Genomic DNA, 23,450 nt, shown 5'->3' with positions numbered 1-23,450 from the left:
TGAATTTTTGATGAGGTTTTCCTTTTAACACCTATGATATAGGCTTCAAGATCAGTTCACTGAAATACAAACGTATACATATGTACACACCCTCTATGTATAAATGATGACACACATTTGAAGCATTTTTTCTTGAGAAGATGCAGTGATGCAAAGGGAAGTTTAGAATTCAGCCAATCTGCCATAAAACAAAAGGTTCCAAAGTGGAAAAAAATTCTTTTTCATGCAATAAACCTGTCAAGAGAATAGGAATCTCTTGGAGTTGCATTGGCTGACTCTGAGCTCCCTAAAGTTCTGAGTTCATCATTCTATGAGTTCATTCTTCTAGCAGTTCCTGCCCTAAATAGGCTGCTCCTTGGGAGAAGTAAGGAAGTTGTATTTATTTTTTGAGGCTAAGAGAATTTAAAGGAAATGCATTCTTGAAGGTGGACCATGAGCAGGTGTCCATGAGCTAAGCAAGTAACAAGACACTCAGTCCTTCCAAAACCCCACCACACTGATTGGTCGTAATGTCACCTCGATCAGCTGATTCATTTGACCCTTTCAAATCAAAGGCTTGTCATTAAGTTAGAAATCTCGGCCCATATTTTTTAGGAAGCCCTTATACCTAGAAGACAGCCTTTCCTGTCCTGTATTTCTGCCTCCATAAACACGAATTTTCTTTGGGTCATGACTTCCCAACTAGTCTCAGTGATCATTCCTGTCCTCTACAGGAGCAGAGTCAAAGAATGGATGGAGACAAATCAGAGAAGACTAAATGCTTTTACTTAGTCTAAGCAAGGAAAAGTGCGACAGCAGTGCTTTTTTGCTGTGTGAGGGCTCCTAACACGTTCTTAACAGAGCAGTTCTACGGACAGCCTTCTACAGAAAGCATTTCAGTAGAGTGACAGAATCATGATGCTTTTATTTCACCACAAGTAGATTTTAAAGTGTACTTGAAATTTGTAATGCATCCAAATTCAGAAGTTTAAAAATCTTTAAAAGCCGTAGACACCGAGTTTAGGAGGCTGATGGCTGCGAGTCTCCCTTCTGGCTTAATCCATGCCTTGTTTTGCATTCCTCACAGGTGAGCAGGCAGTGCCTGGAAGAGAAGCAAACATAAGTGGTGATTTGTGCTTTGACACTGGGAGCTCCTGTCTTAACTCATTATTTAGAGGACATATTTCATGCTAAAATTCCCTAGCCTAATTAAAAAAAAAAAAAGATAATGCAGTGGCTTTTTAAAAAGATTTATCTGTCAGACAAGGGTAGGAGAGTGTGTGTGGGGGGCAGTGTGGAATGAGAGCGAGGGAGCTTCCATCTGCCAGTTCACTCTCCAAATGGCCACAAGGGCTGGGGCCGGGCCAGGCTGGGACCTGGAACTCTATCAGGGTCTCCAGGACCGGTGGCAGGGGTCCAAGCATTCGGGCCATCTTTTGCTGCTTTTCCAGGCGCATCAGTAGGGAGCTGGATCAGATACTGAACAGCAGGGACTCAGACCAGTGCTCTGATATGGGATCATGGTGTCCCAAGGGGCAGCTTATGGCTGCACCATAACACCAGCCCCTAGCCTGATGGATAACAGGAATCATTTCAGCCAACAGTGAAGTAGAAACAGTTTTATTTGTGGTGAGGGTCACATAGACAAGGGTTGAACCCCTCCACTCTATTTTAAATAAGTCATTTCTATCAACAGCATAAAAAAGTCATTAATAGGCCTTAACTCATGCATACATATATACACATAATTTTTAAAATTTTAAAAAATTGACCACGCTAGAATGAGCGAAAGAATTGAAAAGATATTTCTTAACACTTAAACCATATTAAGGGGGTAAATTTAATGTTACATGTTCTTACTACAATAAAGAAATGACAAGAAAAAATTTGTAATGACATTTCCATAATTCCTGGTTTATAGTTTGCTTAACTCTGTCAGTTTCCTTTTGATCCAACCTAATACAAAGGAAAATGCAGTTTTGTTCTAGAATAACATCCTTACTTACTGAAAGGTGTTCTGTGCCCTTTTCAGCACTTAAATTTTAGAGTTTTACAAATTCTATTCAAGTATTGAACATCTGCTACTCTGAGGAGTTTGCAATGGCAGAATTTTACTTAAGGACAGTGATGGGATGAGAACAATCTGGCTTGAGTGGTGCCATGGTGTGGATACAGTTTGAGTTTGCATAAGGGTTCACGTGTTGAAGCTTGGTCCGTAGGGTAGCAGGGTTGGGAGGTAGGGCCTAGCAGGAAGTAATTTGGTTGCTGAGGAATTGCTGTAATCCTTGTGGAACTCTGGGTAGTTCTACTGAGAGAGTTTGTTATAAAGGGATGCCTGACCCCTCAACCTCTCTTTGACTTCCTGTTTCGCCAAATGATATTTCCCTCTCACCCTTGCTCCTTCCATGACCTCACTCACCATGAGGTCCTCACCACAACCAAGCTAGTGTTGGCACCATGGCCCTGAGCCTCCAGAACTGTGAGCTAAAGAAATCTCTTTTCTTCATAAAGTAGCCAGCTTCAGGTATTTTGTTATAGTAACAGAAAGCAGTCTAGTACAACGGGGGAAGGATTACTCGGGAGACATCCAGACTAGAAGCTGTTGTGAATCTGTGGAGAGTTGGATGATGGGACCCCTCTCTCCTTCCTTCATCACTCATTTCACTCCAGTGCTTTGAGAATGAAGTGAAAATCCTTACCATGGCATAAATTTCTCCAGAACTGACCTCTACCTGCATAGCCTCCCAGCTTGTCTTCTGCCATTTCCCAGGAGCTCTTTAGCCATAAGATGTATTTGTGTCTCCCTTTAATAAATCACGTCTACATGCTTTTCCTGATCCAGAATCCTCTTGTTCAACCTTGCCATAACTTCTACTGATATGTTTGTTTACTTATTGATTTGAGAGACAGAGACAGATAGTGCCATCTGCTGGATCACTCCCAAACGCCCATAATAGCAGGGCCTGGGTCAGCCTTGAAGCCAAGGAGCCAGGAACTCAATCCAGGTCTCCCTTGTGGGTGGCAGCAGCCATCACCTGCTGCCTCCCACGGTGTGCATTAGCAGGAAGTTGGAATTAGGAATGGAGCCTGGAACCCAGAAGCTCCCATGGGGGATGCAGGCAGGCCAAAACCCACCCACACTGTTTTTTTAAGATTCAAAGCAAGCAACAGCACCTCTTCCAATAAGCCTTTCCTCATGTTCCTCTCTTCCACCTCACCTTAATTAGGTGCCCTGCTCTAGTCTGCCTTAACTAGAAAATGGAACAGCTTGACTCCATGATGTGCTGGGAACGGCCCTTCTCATGGGGCCTTGCAGTTGGCTCCCATCCACTGATGTAAGTCCAGAGTGGCACTGCTGTGGCCAGGGATGGCCAGGCCATGTGGGACCACAGAGCTGAAAGGAAACTTGGAGACCGTTCACTTCAAGCACCTACTACATGTGCAGTACACAGCAATGGAGAGTCTCCGAAAATGTAGACTTCACTCTTGTGCTCATAATTACTCTGGAATCCAAAGTTGGTTAATAGCAAATGAAACTCCTGAAATTGGAGATGAGGCAGCAATCCACAAGATTCTCTCCTTCACCTCTGGGTTTTTTTTTTTTTTTTTTACTTTTTCTGTAGATCGGCGTCCTCAGCGAGCAGGGTCCTAAAACACAACTTTGCAGATTTGGCTAAAGCCGGTGTTGTCTATGAATGTGGAGTTGGTGACTCTGGTGGGAAGGGTTTGGGAAACAAATGGGCTGAGGTTCGCGTTCCCCTTCCACTGAGCCGACCTCATCACCTTTGGAGAAGAGGCGTACCTCATCAGGAAGAGACAGCTTGTGTGGTTTTAGCCACCTCTACGGAGCCAGGGAACGTGGCTTTCCAAAGTCACACCATTAGAAAAAGAATTTGGGAGTCTGCATTGTGCTGTAATGCACCAAGCTGCTACCTGTGATACCAGCATCCCAAATGGGTGCCGGTTTGAGTCCTGGCTGCTCCACTTCCCATCATCTCTCTGCTAATGCACCTGAGAAAGCAGCAGAAGATGGCTCAAGTGCCTGGGCCACTGCACCCACATTTGAGACCTGGAAGGAGTTCCAGGCTCCTGGCTTTGGCCTAGAAGTAAACCAGTGGCTGGATGGAAGACCTTACTTTCTGTCTCTCCCTACTGCGTTGCAACTATTTCAAATAAACAAACAAATCTTAAAAAAAAAAAGAAAAAGAAAAAGAAAAAGAAGAACTTGAGGGGGGGCAGGGGAGGTGTTTGGCTTGAAAATGCCTGGGATTGAGTCTTGGCTCCATTCTTGATTTCAGCTCCCTGCTACTGTGCAGCCTGGGATCAGTGGCAATGGCTCAAGTACTTGTATCCCTGCAGCCCCGAGAGATACCTGAGTTGAATTCTTGGCTTTGGCCTGGCTCAGTCCTGGCTGCTGTTGGTATTCAGGGAGTGAACTAGCAGGTGGGATTTCTTCCCCTTTCCCTCTCTCTCTGCTCTCAAATAAAGAATTTGGGTGCCCTAACTTCTAGTCCAATGTTGCTTTCACTGTATTATGCTACCTTTAAAATAGAATCCACTGTAACAAGTGAGGGGTTTTTAGAGAAATGTGTCCCGAATCCTAGTCCTATCATACCACAGTAGAATAGCTAACATTTACTGAGTGCTACGAAGAGACAACATCCCATGGAAATGATTCTGATCATCATTTTACATACAGGAGAAAAATGGAGATTAGAAAGTTAAAGAAACTTGTCCAAGGCCACGTAGGTTAATAAGTGGTAGAAATAATTTTTTAATCCAAGTAGTCAAACAGCAGAAGTTATATTAGCTCCAAAATTCTGCAATGTATCTCCCCCATGGAGAATCTCCACATATGAATATGTTAAAGACTCTGAGAAACCTTATCATAAGAAGCTTGTTTATATTTTGTATAACCCTGTGATGGCAGAAGCCACAGCTACTCACTAAGCTATTTAGAGACTTGTATAATACTTTGAACATAGTAGGTGTTCATTAAGTATTTGTAAGGAGACAGGGGTGTTTGGCATAGAGGCTAAGACACCACTCGGAACACTAGCATCTCAGGAGTGCCTCGGTTTGAATCTGTGGTGTTCTATTTTTTTTAAAGATGTATTTATTTATTTATTTGAGAAGCAGAGTTATAAACAGAGAGGGAGAGACAGAGAGAGAGGTCTTCAATCTGCTGGTTCATTCCCCAGATGGCTGCAATGGCCTGAGGTGGGCCAAAGTGAAGCCAGGAGTCAGGAGCTTCTCTTGGGTCTCCCAAGTGGGTACAGGGGCCCAAGGACTTGGGCCATCTTCTACTGCTTTCCCAGGCCATAGCAGGGAGCTGGATCGGAAGAGGAGCAGCTAGGATTCGAACCAGCGCCCATATGGGATGCCAGTGCCACAGGTGGATTAACCTACTGCCCCACAGTGCCAGGCCCTCCCCACCCCGACCTGCCCTGTGCTCTACTTCTGATACCAGCTTCCTCCTAATGCCCTAAGAAGCAAGAGGTGACGGCCCAAGAAATTGGGTCTCTGCTTTTCACCTGGGAGGCCTGTTTCAGCCCCTGGCTACTGTGGGCATTTGGGGACTGAAGCAGCAGGTAGGAGATCTCTGTTTTTCTGCCTTTCAAACAATAAATTAAAAATTAATTAAAATAAAAACAATTTGTTAATGAAATAGGTAACTAAATATTAAACAAATTACTGGCTTTCGATAGTAACATCTTAGAACTAAAGGGTTAAAAGTTTCTTTTTTTAGCATATTTTTTTAAAAACCAATTTATTTATTTATTTGAAAGACAGAGAGATCTTCCATCTTCTGGCTGACTCCCCAAATGCCTGCAACAATCGGGCTGGGCCAGGCTGAAACCAACAGCCGGGAACTCAACCTAGGTCTCCCATGTGGGTAGCAGGAACCGACTTCTTGAGCTACCCCACCTGCGGCCTTCCAGGGTGCACATTAGCAGAAAGCTGGACTGCAGAGTGGAGCTGGAACTCCAACTCAGGCACTCTACCTGGGGACGCAGGCATGCCAAGTGCTGGCCTCACCACTCTGCTAGCCGCGGCTTAATACTGCAAATCGTACGTGAACTTTCACTCTGTAATTATCTTCATTGTAATCCCTCAATCAACCAGATGACAAACCTGTTGTGGTGGGGACCAAATCCAGCCCCACGAAGCTGATTTTCAAAGGAATGGAATTTACTCTGGCACACTCCAATGTAAGATGCCTTTCCCAGGCCAAATCCCAAGATACCAGCAACTGTAAAAGCAAGTTAAGACAGACAGATAATTCAAAGGTTCAGAATCTTCTCCACTAATTATCTTCTAGAATTTTATTAACACTAGCAATTTTTGTATTAACAGTACCATGATAAATCAATGAGCCAAACTCTGAGAAAAAGCAGGATTGGGCGCAGGAGACTTTCTGTTCTCCTCAGCTGTGAACTGATGGGAGACAGCCATGACAGCGCAAGCAAAGGTGCTGTGCCAGGGGCAGACAGCCAAACAATGGCCCAGCTGTCAACCGAATGGTGGAGGCCACTAGAGGAGGGAAAGGTGGGGGCTGGGCTGTCGCTAAGGGCAACCTCCAAACCCCTGGGTAGGAAGGCCACTCTGCTTTATGGACTTGGAGCAGAGGGAGCTCTCTCCTTGCCTATAGGCGAGAACTCAGCAGGGACTGGAAGAAATCTTGAGCTGTGTTCCTCCTGCTGGGAACGAAGTTTCAGACTGTATGCTGGACCGAACTCTCTCTGTGCAGAAACTTACGGTCTTATGTATATTTTCACGTAAAAGAGGAAAAGTCCCTGATTCCTAAAAATCACACATTTTGTGTGTCTGTTGTAGAAAACGCTTTGCAAAGATTGCCTAGCATAAAGAAGGAAATAAAAATCCCTGAAGGATCTATCATCCAGAGGCCCGGCTGCCGGCGATTCCCTTACAGTGGGTCCTCTGTAGCCGTGGGCTTCACATGCATGGATTCAACCAACTGCAGACCCAGAATTCTCCCAAAGTTTCGCATCAGCAGTGAACATGTACAGGCGTTTTTCTTGCATTATCCCCTAAACAATACGGCATCCCATCTATTTACGTAGCATTTACATTGTAGTAGGTAAGGTGGGTAGGACAGAGATGACCTAAAGTATAGGGGAGGATGTGCGCAGGTTATATATACACCCTGTGCCATTTCACTCAAGGGCGCTGAGCACCTGCAGGTTTTGGTGTTCTCAAGGGGTTCCTCACCACGCCCTGAAGATACTAAATGACGACTGGCTCGGTCCTGCCAGTCCCTCCTGCTAAGCTATACATCAGAAAGTGTTGAATGAACCGAGAAATGCGAAGTGGCAAAAACAACACAGGCAAAGCAGTTAAGCTGAATGTTCATGTACATCGTCTTTTTTCAAAATGAATCTGCTTTTTCTTACTTCAATAACTTACGTGCAACTTTAGGCAATGATCCAAATCTTGGATTAGCTGCTAAATAACCTAAGGAGTAAGAGATAAATACATTGTTATTTCATTCTACAATAAAACACAACTTTATGCACAAAACTTCGAATTTTAAGATAAAAAAATCCCTTAAATGTACATATTCTTAATCTGAATGAATGGCCTTATAACCACTGATTCAATTCTTAGTTGAGGGGCTGGCACTGTGGCTAGCGGGAAAAGCTGCCACCTGCAGTGCCGGCATCCCATATGGGTGCCTGATGGAGTCCTAGCTGCTCCACTTCTGATCTAGCTCCCTGCTAATGGACTGGGAAAGCAGTGGAGGATGGCTCAAGTGCTTGGACCCCTGCACCCATGTGGGAGACTTGAAAGAAGCTCCTGGCTTCAGATTGGCTCAGCTCTGGCCATTATGACTACTGGGGTGGGGGTAAACCAGTGGATGGAAGTGCTCTCTCTCTCGCTCTCTCTGCCTCTGGAACTCTGCCTTTCTAACAAATAAATAAATCTTAAAAAAAAAAAAAAACTTCTTGGGGGTCGGCGCCGTGCTCACTTGGTTAATCCTCTGCCTGCAGTGCTGGCATACCATACGGGTGCTGGGTTCTAGTCCCGGTTGTTCCTCTTCCAGTCCAGCTCTCTGCTGTGGCCGGGGAAGGCAGTGGAGGATGGCCCAAGTGCTTGGGCCCCTGCACCTGCATGGGAGACCAGGAGGAAGCACCTGGCTCCTGGCTTCGGATCGGTGTAGCTACGGCCCTAGTGGCCAATTGGGGGGGGGGGGGTGTGTGAACCAACGGAAGGAAGACCTTTCTCTCTGTCTCTCTCTCTCTCACTGTCTAACTCTATCTGTCAAATAAAAACAAAACAAAACAAAACAAAACTTCTTAGTTGAATTTAACTCCCAAATACCTATTCTGGCAAATTGTAAATATTAGCTTTAAACTATAGAAAAGGAATCTGAAAACAGACAATTGGAGACTGATTTAAAGTTATTCATCAAGCAAAAGGTAGACCTAACAACTGAATTCAAAGAAATTAAGTTACCATTCATCCTCTCCTATTTTTAAGTAGCTCAATACAGAAAGTTTCAACTTAGAGATTTAGAGTACATACATTATGATTTTAAAACAAACACATCACAATTGTGGCAGCCACAATAATGGTCTCCTAAAGATGTCCATAGCCTAATTTTTGGAAACTGTGAATAGGTTACATTACATAAAGGGGAATTAAGATTAAAAAATAAGGGGTGCAGTGGTTAAGTTGCACCCTTGGGATGTCCACGTGCCATATTGGAGTGTCTGGTTCAAGTCCTGGTTCCTCCATTTCTAATCCAGCTCCCTGCTGATGTGCACCTGGGAAGCAGTAGGTGATGGCCCAAAGTACTTGGGCCCCTGCCAACCATATGAGAGACCCAGACAAAGTTTCAGGCTCCTCTTTGGCCTGGGCCAGCCTTGGCTGCTGTGGCATTTGGAGAGTGAATCAGTGAATAGAAGATATCTCTTTCTCTCTGCCTTTTAAATAAAATGAAAATAATAAAAATGATAGAAAATAGAATTAAGGTTGCTGGTCAGGTAACTGAAATAAGGCGATGGTCCTGGATGATCCCCGTGGGTCCTTGAGTGTGGAAGAGAGGAAACAGACCCAGAGAGATGGGGAGAAGCTGGCCCAACGTTACTGACTGTGAATACATGGGGAGGGGCCGCCAGCCACGGTATGTGTGAGGTCTCTGGAAGCTAGAAAGGGAAAGGAAGCCGAGAGCCACGAGAAGCACACCCTGGGGCTGACACCTGGCTTTTAGCCCAGTGAGATCTATTTCAGACCTCCAGGCTCCAGAGCTATAAGCTAATTCGTTTGTGCTGTTTAAAGCCACCACGCTTGTACTAATTTGTTACATCAGACATAGAGATCCAATTTACACAGTCCTGAAGAAATACGTTTGCACAGACGCAAGAGATGGTAGGCTGAGCAGCTTAATGAACCCTGTAGATGTCCCAGTCAGCTATTTTCTGTGTCAAAAACGCCTCACAAAGGCTTGTTACTGATTGATAAATCAATTTCTACACAGAAACTACCTTCCAGTTATAGAATTAATTCACAGTAAATGCGCGGCCTTTAAAAACAACTAATGTCGATAGAGATGGGGTTCTAGGTAAATGAGATCCATCTTCTCTCACGTTCCTGGGTGCGAGCACCGCTCCTAAACTCCTGGTCATCAAGCAGTGCTCAATAAAATGGGCTGGAACAGGGCCAGCTGCCTTCTTACCTGGGGGTTCCCTGGTCAGGTGGAGACAGAGAGAAGACAAAGAGGAAAAAGAACAGAGAGGCAAACTCAGGGGCAGGAGGGCCTGTGTGGGGAGATGCAAGGTGGCTGCTCACCCTTGTGGTCTCCTGCATGAAGCGGCCTGGGCGTCCCTCAGGCAGCTGTAGTCTCTGACCAGGAGAAACGCTTAATGGATAGAGGCTGGGGTGGCTTTCAGAGCCACTCACCTCCTCCCTGGGGCTCCCTCGTACAGGGGACACACTGCCTACCCACGGATGATCGGTCTGACCTGGGAGACACGGGCACTCTGTGTTGGCTGCCTATCATTGTTCTAATAAATTATCACAAACGCAGTGGCTTAAAGCTACACAAATTTATTGTCTTAAAGTTCTTGAGGCCTGAAGTCCAAAACAGGTCTCACTGGGTGAAAATCAAGGTTTTAACTGCATTCCTTTTAAGGCTGATTTACTCTCTGGAGGCTCCAAGGTTTATTCATCCCATGTCTGAACTCATGAGTCAATGGCACTAACGAGGGTGCAGGCTCCATCCAGTCACAAGTTTGGGAGGTGAGGACTAGGGGAAGGTCATTAGGTCGTTCTCATGAGAGGGCTGCTTAAGGATCCTTCCCTTGCATACGGCCCTGCCACTGCCAGCAGCTAGACCAGTGGGGCCAGCCTGATCTGGGACTGAGAACCTCCAAAACCACAGCCAAAATAAAGCTCTTGTTTGCAGTGGGCTTCTCTCGGCTTTTGTTACAGTGACAGAAATCTGGGAACGACCGCCTCTCCAGACTCCAAAGCCACCCACATTTCTTAGCTCACGGCCTCTTCCTGGATCATCAAGGTCAGGAACACTACCATCTCTGTGGGGCCATCTTCTGATACTCTCTTTCACTTTTGAAGGCCCTTTGATTACAATGGGCCCACTTGGATCACCCAGAATATTCTCCCTAGCTTAAGGTCAGCTCATTAACAAGCTTATTGCACCTGCAAATTGAAGTTCCTTTTGCCAGGTAACCTAATATATTCACTCATTCCAGGGATTAAAAGCTCTCCTGGGGAGGTGAAGACATAGGGTAAAAATAAGCAAAAGCTTGCATAAATAAATCCTTCACCAAAAAAATAAATAAATAAATGCCAAGTGCCAAAAAGCTGCCGGAAGGGTCACAGACTACAAGGCTCTCTGAAGTGAAATTATTTAACAAAATCAAATCTTACCTTGGTGGACTAGTCCCTGGGTGACAAGCATGCTCACAAGAGAAAAAGGCAGAGCTGTAAAACAAAAATGCCCTTCAATGTTCAGATCTTAAAACTTAGAAGTTACCTAGAATTCAAGGAGAATTACTCTGAGCTTTTTGAGTTTATATTGTTGTTGTTTTTTTAATTTTACTTATTCTACAAATATTTATTAAATGCTACATGGAGAGTTTTCTTGGCATCTGCTTCAGTCACTCACCCAGGTGCACAGCATTAATCAGACCAAACCTAAACCCCATGCTGCTCCATCTCTGGCATCCACATGTCCTCCACGCCCAGCACGCACCAGGCACTAGTCAATCAGTACAGACAACACAGGCATCATAGTGTATGTAAACTTAACTGTTGAGTTTGGGAGCTGTCTTTGGCTATGTTCTTTGCCACTTCTACATAGCATTAAAATACAGTAAAATAAACTCAAATTCAAACCTCCTCAATTGGCCCAATAATGTTCTTCATAGCTTTGTTTTTTCCAATCCAGAAAAATAAAGGATTATGTCTTAATTTTATTCTTTAATCTGTTTTTATCTAGGACATTTCCCTGCCTCTCTTTTGAATCCTTCACGATATTTTGTCTCACAATTTGAATATTTGTCTCAAGATCCAAATAAAGATTACAAGATGATTACACTCGTGTTAAACATGTGCAAAGTTTAATTATGATTTTTGAAAGAAGCCATTTAGAATGGCAAAGATAGCTTCTAGTTCTGTCAAAATGACGTTTCTAAAACACTGGATGGCTGAGAACATTGATAAACACCTAACTCTTCCTATCAACCAACACAAATCAAATAGCAACGAATTGTTCCACTCACAGGCACCTACCTAATAAGTGTTCATCTAGTAGGGCCCAATTAAATATTTACTCATAGGTTGTCTAGGAGCACAACCAGTAATCACAGCAATGCACTGCAAATACCAACTTCTAAAAAGTGCTGCTTCCAAAACAGATGATTCTGAATTTGAATGATTTATGAAATCAAAATGAGTATTTCAAATTATAAATAATCTATCAGTGGTGTCGCAAAACATTGGGTCTATATCTAAAAACTATTTTCAAGTGATGAATCATGAATTCTTCACACCGGAAGGGGCCTTAATGCACAGACTGAATGCACACTCTGGTCCTTCGTAAGGCAGGGCCAGAGAGAGGAAGCAACTCAGCAGAAAGGGTGATGTAAGAGACAGGGCAAGAGAAGAATGAATGGGACGCTGCCCTGTTACACTCAGCAAATATTTATGAGATTTTTTTATGATTAAGACATTGTATAGAGACACCGGGATGAAGTTCCAGGTAAACCTGACATTGTTACTGAGCTCTGTAAGTTTAGAGTCTAGTGGAATGTCAGAAGCCCTGCTCTCTCGTAGTCAGGAAATTCTAAACTATGGTCTTGGTCCACGCTCTCGGTCACATGAAGGAAAGTTATGTGTGCTTCACTTTTTGCTAAATGAGGTGAATCAAGTGCTCCTTAATCAGATCAAACATCTGCACTAAAAAGGATCTCAACATAGATTTAAACTCTAAACACTCTGGAATATTTCTGCAAGTCCTTGCTCAGAAACAAAGCATTACCTTGATTCTAACAGGATTTGGTTGTAGCAAATAAAGTATCAAGATCAAGATGGGCTGCAATTACCTCTCTTCCAGAAACTTTCTTCTTGACATTCTCGGATGATCTTTGCAATCTCTCCTTTATGGATGTGCAGTTTTGATTTCGGACAAAACAGCAGGCTCTGTAAGGAAAGTTGTAGGGTGAATAGGCTGAGATAATCAGGACGCACCTGCCCTGTTTGCGGGAGCACAGGGAGGGCCCCTTCACTTGTTGAGGGTGTACACTCTGTGCCGGCTGCCAGCACAGAGCAAGGACCTGTTGCCATGCGTGCTTTCCAGCTGGGCACGCTGGGTGAGCAGCTCTCTGGCCAGGCTGAGTTCCATCTGAGACCACGTGCTCTGTCCTTGCTATGTGCCATGCCTGGAGTGCTACCCATTCCCTTGGCCCACCTAATCTTGAGACCCAGCCCAAAGGCCAACACTGTGACATAAGAGGTTAAGCTGTAGCTTGCAATGTGGCACCCCATATCAAAGTCCCAGCTGGAGTCCCAGCTGCCTTGCTTCTGACCCAGCTTCCTGCTAATGCGCCTGGGAAAGGAGTGGATGATGGCCCAAGTATTTGGGTCCCTGCACACACAAGAGAGACCTCGATGGAGTTCCTGGCTCTAGCCTGGCCCAGCCCTGGCTATTGTGTGCATTTCTGAGGAGTGGACCAATGTACGAGGATCTGTCACTTTTTCAAATAAAAATTTTAAAAAATTTGAGAGAGTGAGTGAGCCAGCCCCCTAGCTCAGTGTTGCTTTTGGGTGAGAAGAGCAATTTCTCCTTCAGCACAATATGTAGACATCGGAGACAGTACTCAGAGCACTCTGTTATCCACTTAACACATCTGATTTCCAATCTACCCACTTATACTCTACATGAATTTTTAGACAGTGAACTCATGAACAGACTGCTTTCCATTATTCTCTATTGTTTAATTTCAATTTTAACAGTTTTGTTTACAGATTTGTAAGAGGTCTGAGTATAATTTCTGGCACACTGCTTACCTATTGACTTTCCTATTATTTTGTATCATGCTGAAATGTTGTCATCTAGAATAATTCCCATCTTTTATGATCCCTCCCCCTTTGTGGGTACAATGGTATTTCAAAATGTTCATGGGAAATGGCATTAAAGGTAAATTTTTGTTGTTGCAAAAAAACTTTTGGAAATCCATGCAGTTTTTTCATAATATGCAGTTTCCACAAATGATTTGAAGTCCACTAGAATATATTATTCATTCACTCTCCTCTCTCATTCTGTTCTGCCCACAACTATTCTGGGTGTTTAATGTACACCTTTTGTTAGTACATATTCTTTTTGCTTAAAAATATTCATTTATTTGAAACAGTTGGGGTATGTATATATATAGAAAGAGAGAGAGAGAGATTCCATCTGCTGGTTTACTCCTATAGATGGCCACAATGGCCAGATCAAAGCCAGGAGCTTCATTCCAGTCTCCTGCTTGGGTGCAGAGGCCCAAATATTTGGGCCATGTGATGCTGCTTTCCCAGGCACATTAGCAGGGAGCTGGATCAGAAGTGGAGCAGCTGGGACTCAAACCAGCAGCCATATGGGATGCCAGCATTGCAGGGGGCTACTTAATCCATTATACCACAACGCCAGCCAGTACACATTCTTGCAAGATGTTCATTGCTTTGGGTACATGTATGTTTATAATAAAAATGGCAGTTTAAAAATTTTGTTTTTATTTATATGAAAGGCAGAGTTATGAAGAGACAGAGGGAGAGACAGAGAAAAAGAGATCTTCCATCTGCTGGTTTACTCCCTAAATGGCCACAACAGCCAGGACGGGGCCAGTTCAAAATCAGGATCCAAGAACTCCATTCTGGTCTCCTACATGGGTGGCAGGGGCCCAAACACTTGGGCCATCTTCCATTGCTTTTGCAGCCATAATAGCAGGCAACTGGATCAGAACTACAGCAGCTGGGACTGGTGCTCATATGGGATTCTGGCATCACAGGTGGCAGTTTAGCCCACTGTGCCACAATGCAGAATCCTCAAATGGCATTGTTTTATGTATTTTATTTATTCTTTAAAATATTTTCAACTCAGGGGCAGGTGCTGTGGCGTAGCAGGTAAAGCCACTATCTGCAGTGCTGGTATCTCATATGGGTGCTGGTTCCATTCCCGGCTGCTCCACTTCTGATCTAGCTCTTTGCTATGGCCTAGGAAAGCAGTAGAAGATGGCCCCAGTCCTAGGGCCCCTGCATCCGTGTGGGAGACCTAGAAGAAGCTCCTGGCTCCTGGCTTTGGATTGGTGCGGCTCCGGTTGTTATGGCCATCTGGGGAGAGAACCAGCAGATAGAAGACCTCTCTCTCTCTGCCTCTGCCTCTCTGTAACTCTGCCTTTCAAGTAAATAATCTTAAAAAAATTTTAAACTCAGCTCTATTCTTTTAAGACCCATCTGTGTTGATTATCTAACATACTTATTTTTTTTAAAAAATGTTTTTGTTAAAAAAATGTGAAATCCATGCAGTTTTTTCATAATATGTATTTGCCAGGAATTTTTTTCTTTTCTTTTTTTTTTTTTTTTTTTGACAGGCAGAGTGGATAGTGAGAGAGAGAGACAAAGAGAAAGGTCTTCCTTTTTGCCATTGGTTCACCCTCCAATGGCCGCTGCAGCCGGCCCATCTCACTGATCCGAAGCCAGGTGCTTCTCCTGGTCTCCCATGCAGGTGCAGGGCCCAAGGACTTGGGCCATCCTCCACTGCCTTCCCGGGCCATAGCAGAGAGCTGGCCTGGAAGAGGGGCAACTGGGACAGAATCCGGCGCCCCAACCGGGACTAGAACCCGGTGTGCCGGCGCCGCAAGGCGAAGGATTAGCCTGTTAAGCCACGGCACCGGCCTTGCCAGGAATTTTTTGAGGACCTCTCCTATATAACATTCTATTCTTTTTTTTAAGATTTATTAATTTATTTGGAATAAATAGAGTTTTATAATAAATAAATAGTTACACAGAGAAAGGACAGGCAGAGAGAGAGAGAGAGAGAGAGAGAGAAAGGTCTTCCATCAGATGGTTCACTCCTCAATTGGCCACAATGGCTGGAGCTGTGCCGATCCGAAGCCAGGAGCCAGGAGCTTCCTCCTGGTTTCCAACGTAAGTGCAGGGGCCCAAGGACTTGGGCCATCTTCTACTGCTTTCCCAGGCCATAGCAGAGAGCTGGATTGGAAGTGGAACAGCCAGGTTTTGAACCGGCGCCCATATATCCCATGGGATGCTGGCCCTTCAGGCCAGGGTGTTAACCCGCTGCGCCACAGCGCCGGCCCCGACTAGGTTTTCTAATGTCTGACATTATCCAGTTTTCTAGGCTGCTGGTCTGAAGTAATGTCTTATTTGCATTTCTGTGATACTAATGTGTCTAGGCATCTCCACACATCATTGAGCCAGATCACCCTTCTCTAGTGTGGAGGCAACCACTGCAAGTTGTTGGGCTGGGCAGTAATCTCTCATTGTCTAGATATTAATATTAATCAGTTAATTTTCATTTTATTTGAAAGGCAGAGAGAGTAAGAGACATATAGAGACAGACACAGAGAGATCTTCTATGTGTTGATTCACTGTCCAAATGCCTGCAACAGCTAGGGCTGGGCCAGGACAAGGCCAAGAGCCAGGAACTCAATCCAAGTCTTCCACATGGGTGGCACGAGTCCAAGTATTTGAGCCATCATTGCTGCCTCCCAGGGTGTGCATTAGCAAGAATCTGAAATTGGAAATGGAGCCAGGACTCAAACCCAGCCACACTGATATTGGGATACAGGCATCCCAAGCAGTGTTTTACCTCTATGCCATTTGCTATACCTCTGCCCCTTTTATTACCTTAATTTTATCATGGTAAAAAACATAATATTTACCATTTTGATCCTTTCAATGTTTGTAATTAGTGGCATGAAGTACATCCAAAATGTTTTGTAGCCATCACCACTACCTAGTTCCATTACTTTTTCATCATCCCAAAAGGAAACTCCACACCCATTAATTCTCATTTCCTCTGTCCTCCCACCCCCGGCCACTGCTACTCTGCCTTCTGCCTCCGTGGACTTGCCGCTTCTGGATGCTTTATAAAAATGGAATCGCAGCACGTGTGACATTTTATGGCTGGCTTCCTTTCGTTTGCACAATGTTTTCAATGTCTGTCCGCACTGTGGCAAGCATTAGCATTTTCATTCCTTTCTGTGGCTCAAGAGTATTCCATCACAGGGATATACCATATTATTTTTATATACCATCCATCGGTGGGCACTTGAGTTGTTTCTACCTTCCGGCTACTGTGAACAGAACTGCCAAGGATGCTCCTTCACAAGTTTTTGTTTGGACACCTGTTTCAATTCTGTTGGGCCACATGGTCATTCTAACTTATTGAGAAACTGCCAAACTCTTTTCTAAGCAGCTGTACCATTTTACTATCTCACCAACACACTATGTGCGTTGCCATTTCTCAATATCGTCACCATCACTTTTTCTATTTGGCTTTTTTAAAATAATTATTTATTTCAAGGCAGATTTACAGAGCAAGAGGAGAGACAGAGAGAGATCTTCCATCTGCTGGTTCACTCCCCAAATGGCTGCAATGACTGGGGCAGGGCCAGGCTGAGGCCAGGAGCTTCCTCCAGGTCTTATGTGAGTGCAGGGGCCCAGGCACTTGAGCCATATTCTGCTGCTTTCCCTGGCACATTAGCAGAGGTGGACAGGAAGTGGGACAGCCGGGACTCCAACTGGCATCCATATGGGGTGCTGGCACTGTAGTCTATGGCTTAACTCACTGTGCTATGAGCCAGTCCCTTGGCTTTTGTTGTTGTTTAAAGATTTATTTATTTATTTGAAAGGCAGAATTAGAGAGAGAGCAAGAGAGGTCTTCCATCTGTTGGTTCACTCTCCAAAAGGCCACAATGGCTGGAGCTGGGCCAATCTGAAGCCAGGAGCTTCTTCCAGGTCTCCTGTGTGGGCACAGGGGCCCAAGCACTTGGGCCATCTTCCACTGCTTTCCCAGGTCATAGCAGAGAGCTGGATCGGAAGAGGAGCAGCCGGGACTCAAACTGGTACCCATATAGAATTCTGGTACTGCCGGCGCCGTGGCTCAACAGGCTAATCCTCCGCCTTGCGGCGCCGGCACACCGGGTTCTAGTCCCGGTCGGGGCACCGATCCTGTCCCGGTTGCCCCTCTTCCAGGCCAACTCTCTGCTGTGGCTAGGGAGTGCAGTGGAGGATGGCCCAAGTGCTTGGGTCCTGCACCCCATGGGAGACCAGGAGAAGCACCTGGCTCCTGCCATCGGAACAGCGCGGTGCGCCGGCCGCAGCGCGCTACCGCGGCGGCCATTGGAGGGTGAACCAACGGCAAAAGGAAGACCTTTCTCTCTGTCTCTCTCTCTCACTGTCCACTCTGCCTGTCAAAAAAAAAAATAAATAAAAATAAAAAAAAAAATAAAAAAAAAAAAAAGAATTCTGGTACTGCAGGTGGCGGCTTTACTTGCTATGCCACAGCACCAGCTGTGGCTTTTGTTTTTATTTATGACCTTCCTAGTGGGAGTGAAGTGGTGTCTCAGTATGGGTTTGATTTGCATTTCCCTAAGGACTGATGACATCAAACCCAATTCTATTGATGGTTCATTTGTTTAAAACAATTTCTTAAATATTTTATTTGAAAGGCAAAATTACAGAAAGAGGGAGAGATCTTCCATCCACTGGTATTTTCCCCAAATGGCTGCAACATCTGGAGGTGGGCTGATCCAAAGCCAGGAGCTTTTTCTGGGTCTCCCACATGGGTGCAGGGGCCCAAGCACTTGGGCCATCTCCTGCTGCTTTCCCAGGCCCATTAGCAAGGAGCTGTATTGGAAGTGGAGCAGCCTGAACACGAATCAGCGTCTATATGGGATGCCTGTTTCTCAGGTGGAGGCTTATCCTGTTATACTACAATGCCAGCCCCTGCTTTTACATTTATAAATGGTTGAAACAAAGTCAAAGAGAAATAGAACTTCATTACATGTGCAGGGGCCTGTTATGCCACAATGCCGGCCCCTAAAATTTTTGAAAAATTTAATTTGTTCCTCACTGGTATTTCCTTGTTTGTGAATTATTTACATAGGTCTCTGGCTTAGTATTTCTTGGGGTTCTGGGGTTTTTCTTGCTGAGGTACAGCTCTTGGCCTTTTGAAGTGAACCTTGCTTTTTTTTTTTTAATGTTTATTTTATTTTTTTTAAAAAAGTTACAGAGAGAGGTACAGAAATAGAGAGAGGTCTTCCATCCGATGGTTCACACCCCAGATGGCTACAATGCTCAGAGCTGTACCAATCAGAAGCCAGGAGTTTGTTCCGGGTCTCCCACGTGGGTTCAGGGGCCCAAGGACTTGGGTCATCTTCTACTGCTATCCCAGGCCACAGCAGAGAGCTGGATCGCAAGAGGAGCAGCCCGGACTAGAACCAGCACCTATATGGGATGCCAGCGCTTCAGGCCAGAGATTTAACTCGCTGCACGCCAAAGTGCCAGCCCCACCTCTGTTCTTTCTTAGCCTCTTCGTTTGTAGTAGACATCAATGTGCATGATGATCACCATTCCAAGTGACTGTCATATCTGACATCTTATTACCTGGGTGGAATGTCCCTGTGGCTCTGATACATTCAGAGCAACACGAGCAACCTCCCTCTTTGTCTACAGCTGCCCAAAGCCCAGGACGAGGAAGGAGTGGACAGGTGAATCCAACAACTGGGGAAGCAGCTGTCTTGCTCAGTTACTCAGCACGGTCATTCCTGGGCAAGCTCCCCTCCTTGTGCCCCGTGTCATACACATGGTCCCAACTCAGCAATGGTTCAACCTACAATTATTCAACTTTACAACTGTGCAAAATTGATACCCATGCAGTAAAAACTGTTCTTCCAATCTTGAATTTGAAGAGATATGAGATGTGGTGCTGGGCGGCTGTAGCTCCCACCCTGCTGTGTGATTCGGAAAAGAAACACCAGCGACTTTGCAGTGTGCTTTGTGGCTAAGCTGTGCTGACGAGCAGGGGAGGTGTTTTCCGTGCACTGTCAACCCACAACATGTTCAACTTTGCATGTGTTCATCAGGACATGACTCCATTGTTAGTAAGTTGAGGAATATCTTTATTTGTTCTTGCTCCTGGCTGTGGCTTCAGAAGAAAAAGGGGGACACCTCCCTAATCCACACATATACACATACCCAACTACCACAGCTGCTGTGAGCCCTGCAGCTCTCCTGAAAGGAGCTCTGGTGGCCTTCTTCTGTGCAGCCATAAATGTTGCATGGTTCTCTGTTTCACTGAGGCCACTTGGGTGTCCGGATTCTTCTCCTGTGACTTATCGTGTGTCTGTTTGCCTCTCTAAACTCTGCTCCTTAAAAAGCATCTCCTCCAGGATAAACAATGTTTAGCTGGAAAAGTTGACCTCATAGAACATAAACTCCACTTATTTACCCACCAAATAGTTTCTCGTCTTCGCTGCATGTTCCCAAAACACCAGTATTCATCCCTAACAGGCAGCAAGGACGCCCCTGCTAGCACCTGGGTTCTCAGCCTGATGGCCATTTGGTAATTGAGGACTTGACAGACTAAGAAGAACACCTGTCAGCAGCAGTGCTGGTTATGCACCCCCTTCCTAACAAAGCTGTAAAGATGAACAAGATGCATCATTTGTTAGAGCTCGCTGAGATTCAGTCGCTGACAGCCTCTCCAAGAGTTAGTTAAGCTGGGATCTAAGCAGGGAAGAGTACAGAAAGGCTTTAAAATAAAATTTTAAAAGGCTACTTTCCAAGGCAGCTAAAAACCCACCTTTGTTGCTCATTCAATTTTCCTTGAACCCACTGGACAAAATGCCAGACTAAAACTACTAAGTCAGAGCACTGGTCAAAGATGCAGTTGAACAACAGTCCTGAACAATTTTTCAGATAGGTCTCCCCCTTCCCCCCAAATTAAAAATATACCTTCTTATTTAGTGGTGGCAAATGGGGACCTTTCTCCTGGCTTTCATGAGTCGACATGGATGCCATGGTGATTGGTCCTGGCTGCTCTTCGAGCTGGGTGTACTCTTGTTTACTCCTTTACCCAGTGTCTAAGAAAAATATAAGGAAATCGCTGTGCCATGACTGAATGTTTATATCACGTTTCAAATCACCCTTAGCATCAGCTGCATTTGAAAACTTATTTTCATTAATCTTAACCTGCAATCGTCTATAAATTCAATGTCTAAAGCTCTTCCCCTGGTGACACCCACGTATTAACTCACTGATGGGGACAGATCGGAGTTAGTGTAGATAAAATATCATGCTGTGCACCTGAAATGTTTTATTACCTATAAATTATGTCCTAAAGGTGACTTCAAAAAGTTCACAGAAAATGGAATTAGAAGTTTACTTTGGTGCAAAAATTTTAAAATCAATGAAGTTTTTAAATAATATACATTCACATGAGCTTTTTTTAAAATTTAATTTTTTTGAGGGGCAGAGAGAGAGAGAGAGGTAGATAGCAAATACACTCCCATCACCTGATTTACTCCCTAAATGCGAGGGAAGTCAGGGCTGGGCTTAGGCTGAAGCCAGGAGTTGGGAACCCAATTCAGGTTTCCCATGTGGGATGCAGAAAAACAAGCACTTGAGCTGTCACTGCTGCCACCCAGGATCTGTATTAGCGGGCAGCTGGAGTCAGCTGGGTACTGAACCCAGGCACTCTGATATGGGACACAGACATCATAACTGTGTTTTAACCACTCACTGGCCCAAATGCTTGCCCTGCCTTGAACTCTTTGAAGACTCCTTGTGTTGACTGAATGTCTATTATGTGTCAGACCCAGGGATACAAAGAAAGGTAAGATAAAAAAAAAAAAAATCCCTGCTGAAGGAGGTAAGAGTTTAAAGGGGGAAGACAGGTGAGTCAACAGTGACCCAACATGGGAAGGTTTCCAGAGGTATGCCCAGGGGCTGAGGAAGGAGAACAGGAAAGGTCTATTCTGTTTGGTCAAGTCCAAGGACACCAAAGAGACTAAGACTCCTAAGCTCGCAGAGGGATGTGCAGGGGGTGGATGGACACTGGGAGCGAGAGGATCCATAGGGAAGGTAGCACAGCAGTTGGGACAAGGAGCTATGGAGATCCGAACCAAGACCCTGGAGGAAAGGATGGGGGTTGATAAACGTGGGTTGGAAAGATTGGATCTGGGTACCTATGGAAGCAAACAGTGGAATTAGTCAATAGGGGTTAGACTATTTGAGGTTCTGGGCCTAGCGTTCCAGGAGAGATGAATCTGGGAGCTGCCACTATAGAGACGAGAGCGAAGGCAAGGAAGCTGAAGACATCCGTCTGGCAAATGTGAACACTGCGCCCAAGCGGCCATCAGCTAGATTAGGGGGAAATGGGCCGGGGAAGAACTGAGAGCAAGAGCAGCTGCAGAGGTGAGGGAGTCTGCAAGAGGAGGTCAATCATTAACCATGTCACATGTCTCTGAAGAGTGCACTCGGGATTGGCAATGGACAGATTCCAAGTGGACAATGAACTTCCTGTCCCTGTCCCTCCAATGGCCGCTGCATTCTTGCATGCCTCATGACCACTGATCTCCCTGCAAAAGGAGTACCATATCACACACAGCCTATTTCCTCATTAATGACTCCCCAAGGGGGCCCATACTTGCACCAGATTCCACCATTAGGTGCCTCGTGTTGTAGAGACAGCATGGCGCTCTGTAAGGTTAAGTCCTGGAGTCAGACTTAGGTTCAAATCCTGATTCTATTCCTTGCTAGCCCTGTGCCTAGGGGCAGGTGATCTAACGGGCTGTGCCTCAGCTTTCTCACCTGTTAAGCAGATGCAATCAATGCACACAGCAATCCTGAGGGGCTGTTGCAAGGATGATGGATAAGGACGGGCAAGGAGGCCCAGAAAGCTCCAGCTCAGCGCCCAGCTCACAGGGAGTGTGTAGGTGGTGAGGGGCAGCTGTCAGAGTGGCCTTGGGTCAGAAAAGACTTCCTGGGAGGCCTCAGGAAATCAGGTGCCCAAGACCAAAATACATTAATTCTGCTTATTCAAGCATTAGGCTGTTGCTTCAAATTAGAAAGCAAAGGCGCCCCAGCTCTTCAGCTTCGGTGCTTAGATCCCCTTGCACCCCATGAGTTCCCAGTCACCCTACGGAAGCCTTTGAGGGGCTTGCCTGCCAGGTGCAGCTCCCACTACCCACACGAAGGTCTGGTCCGCTTCCTGCGCTGTGCCGGAGGGGAGCCGAGGTGCCAAGGGGGCGGGAGGGCAAGCAGGACCGGGGACGCGAGGGAACACCGCGCCTTCGGACCGAGGACAGCCCGGAATCCGCCTGTGAGACTCCGCCACCACCCCCACGGTCCTCCCGCACAACACGCTGGAGCCGGAGCCCGAGCCAGGAAGGCGGTCACGGCCGAGCCCCTAGCCCTGCCCCTGCCAGCGTCCCCAGTGACGCCGGAAAGCAAGCGGGCAAAGGAGGCCTGCGGTCCCCCACCTACCCCCTTCCTTGTCACCTCCCAGGCCGAGTCCCCGGCGTCCGCTCTGCGGCCGCAGCCACGGCCCGCACCCTCCTTGCTGTCCTCCGCGCCCGCCCCTCGCCGCCCCGCGGGGGCCCAGGACCCGGGTCCGCGCGTCCCCAGCCCCCACCTGTCTTCCCGAGCGCCCTCTCCTCGCCGCGGTGCTCCTGGGCAGCGCTATCGCTTCCCCGCTTAAGTCACCGCGCAAGTGTATCCCCGCCCCCAGCCCGCAGGCCCGGTCTTGATTGGTGGCTGGAAGCAGCCCCGTGCTAGGACCTCCCCCTTGACCTCTCGGCCTGTCCGGACCCGTCCTTCGTCGCGCTTGCACGCGATTCTTCCTCCCGAGGATAACAGCTCCCACAACCTCCTGGTGCACCCGGACCCTGAGCCAGGCGCTGGCCCCCACTCACCTGCAACCC

General features: G+C 46.1%; 1 protein-coding gene across 2 annotated transcripts; it reads right to left on the bottom strand.

Moving 5' to 3' along the window:
• Window positions 1-743: 743 nt before the first annotated feature.
• On the bottom strand, window positions 744-23,250 carry OCIAD2 (OCIA domain containing 2). 2 transcript variants are annotated; one of them, XM_062213248.1, is made up of 7 exons: window positions 23,162-23,250; window positions 20,482-20,609; window positions 12,570-12,666; window positions 10,894-10,947; window positions 7,408-7,455; window positions 6,115-6,232; window positions 744-1,081 (listed from the first exon to the last, which is right to left on the bottom strand). In XM_062213248.1, exons 2-7 carry the CDS (start codon window positions 20,545-20,547, stop codon window positions 1,000-1,002), a joined length of 465 nt encoding a protein of 154 aa, XP_062069232.1. In that variant the 5' UTR covers window positions 20,548-20,609; window positions 23,162-23,250; the 3' UTR covers window positions 744-999. The 2 variants fall into 2 exon arrangements, with proteins under 2 accessions (XP_062069232.1, XP_062069233.1); XM_062213249.1 differs by lacking the exon at window positions 20,482-20,609 and having other exon boundaries at window positions 23,162-23,222.
• Window positions 23,251-23,450: the final 200 nt, after the last annotated feature.

Source organism: Lepus europaeus, chromosome 16, assembly GCF_033115175.1.
Source record: "Lepus europaeus isolate LE1 chromosome 16, mLepTim1.pri, whole genome shotgun sequence".
NCBI lineage: Eukaryota > Metazoa > Chordata > Mammalia > Lagomorpha > Leporidae > Lepus > Lepus europaeus.
The sequence above is the reverse complement of the archived record's forward strand: the minus strand, read 5'-3'. Positions and strand labels throughout refer to the sequence as shown.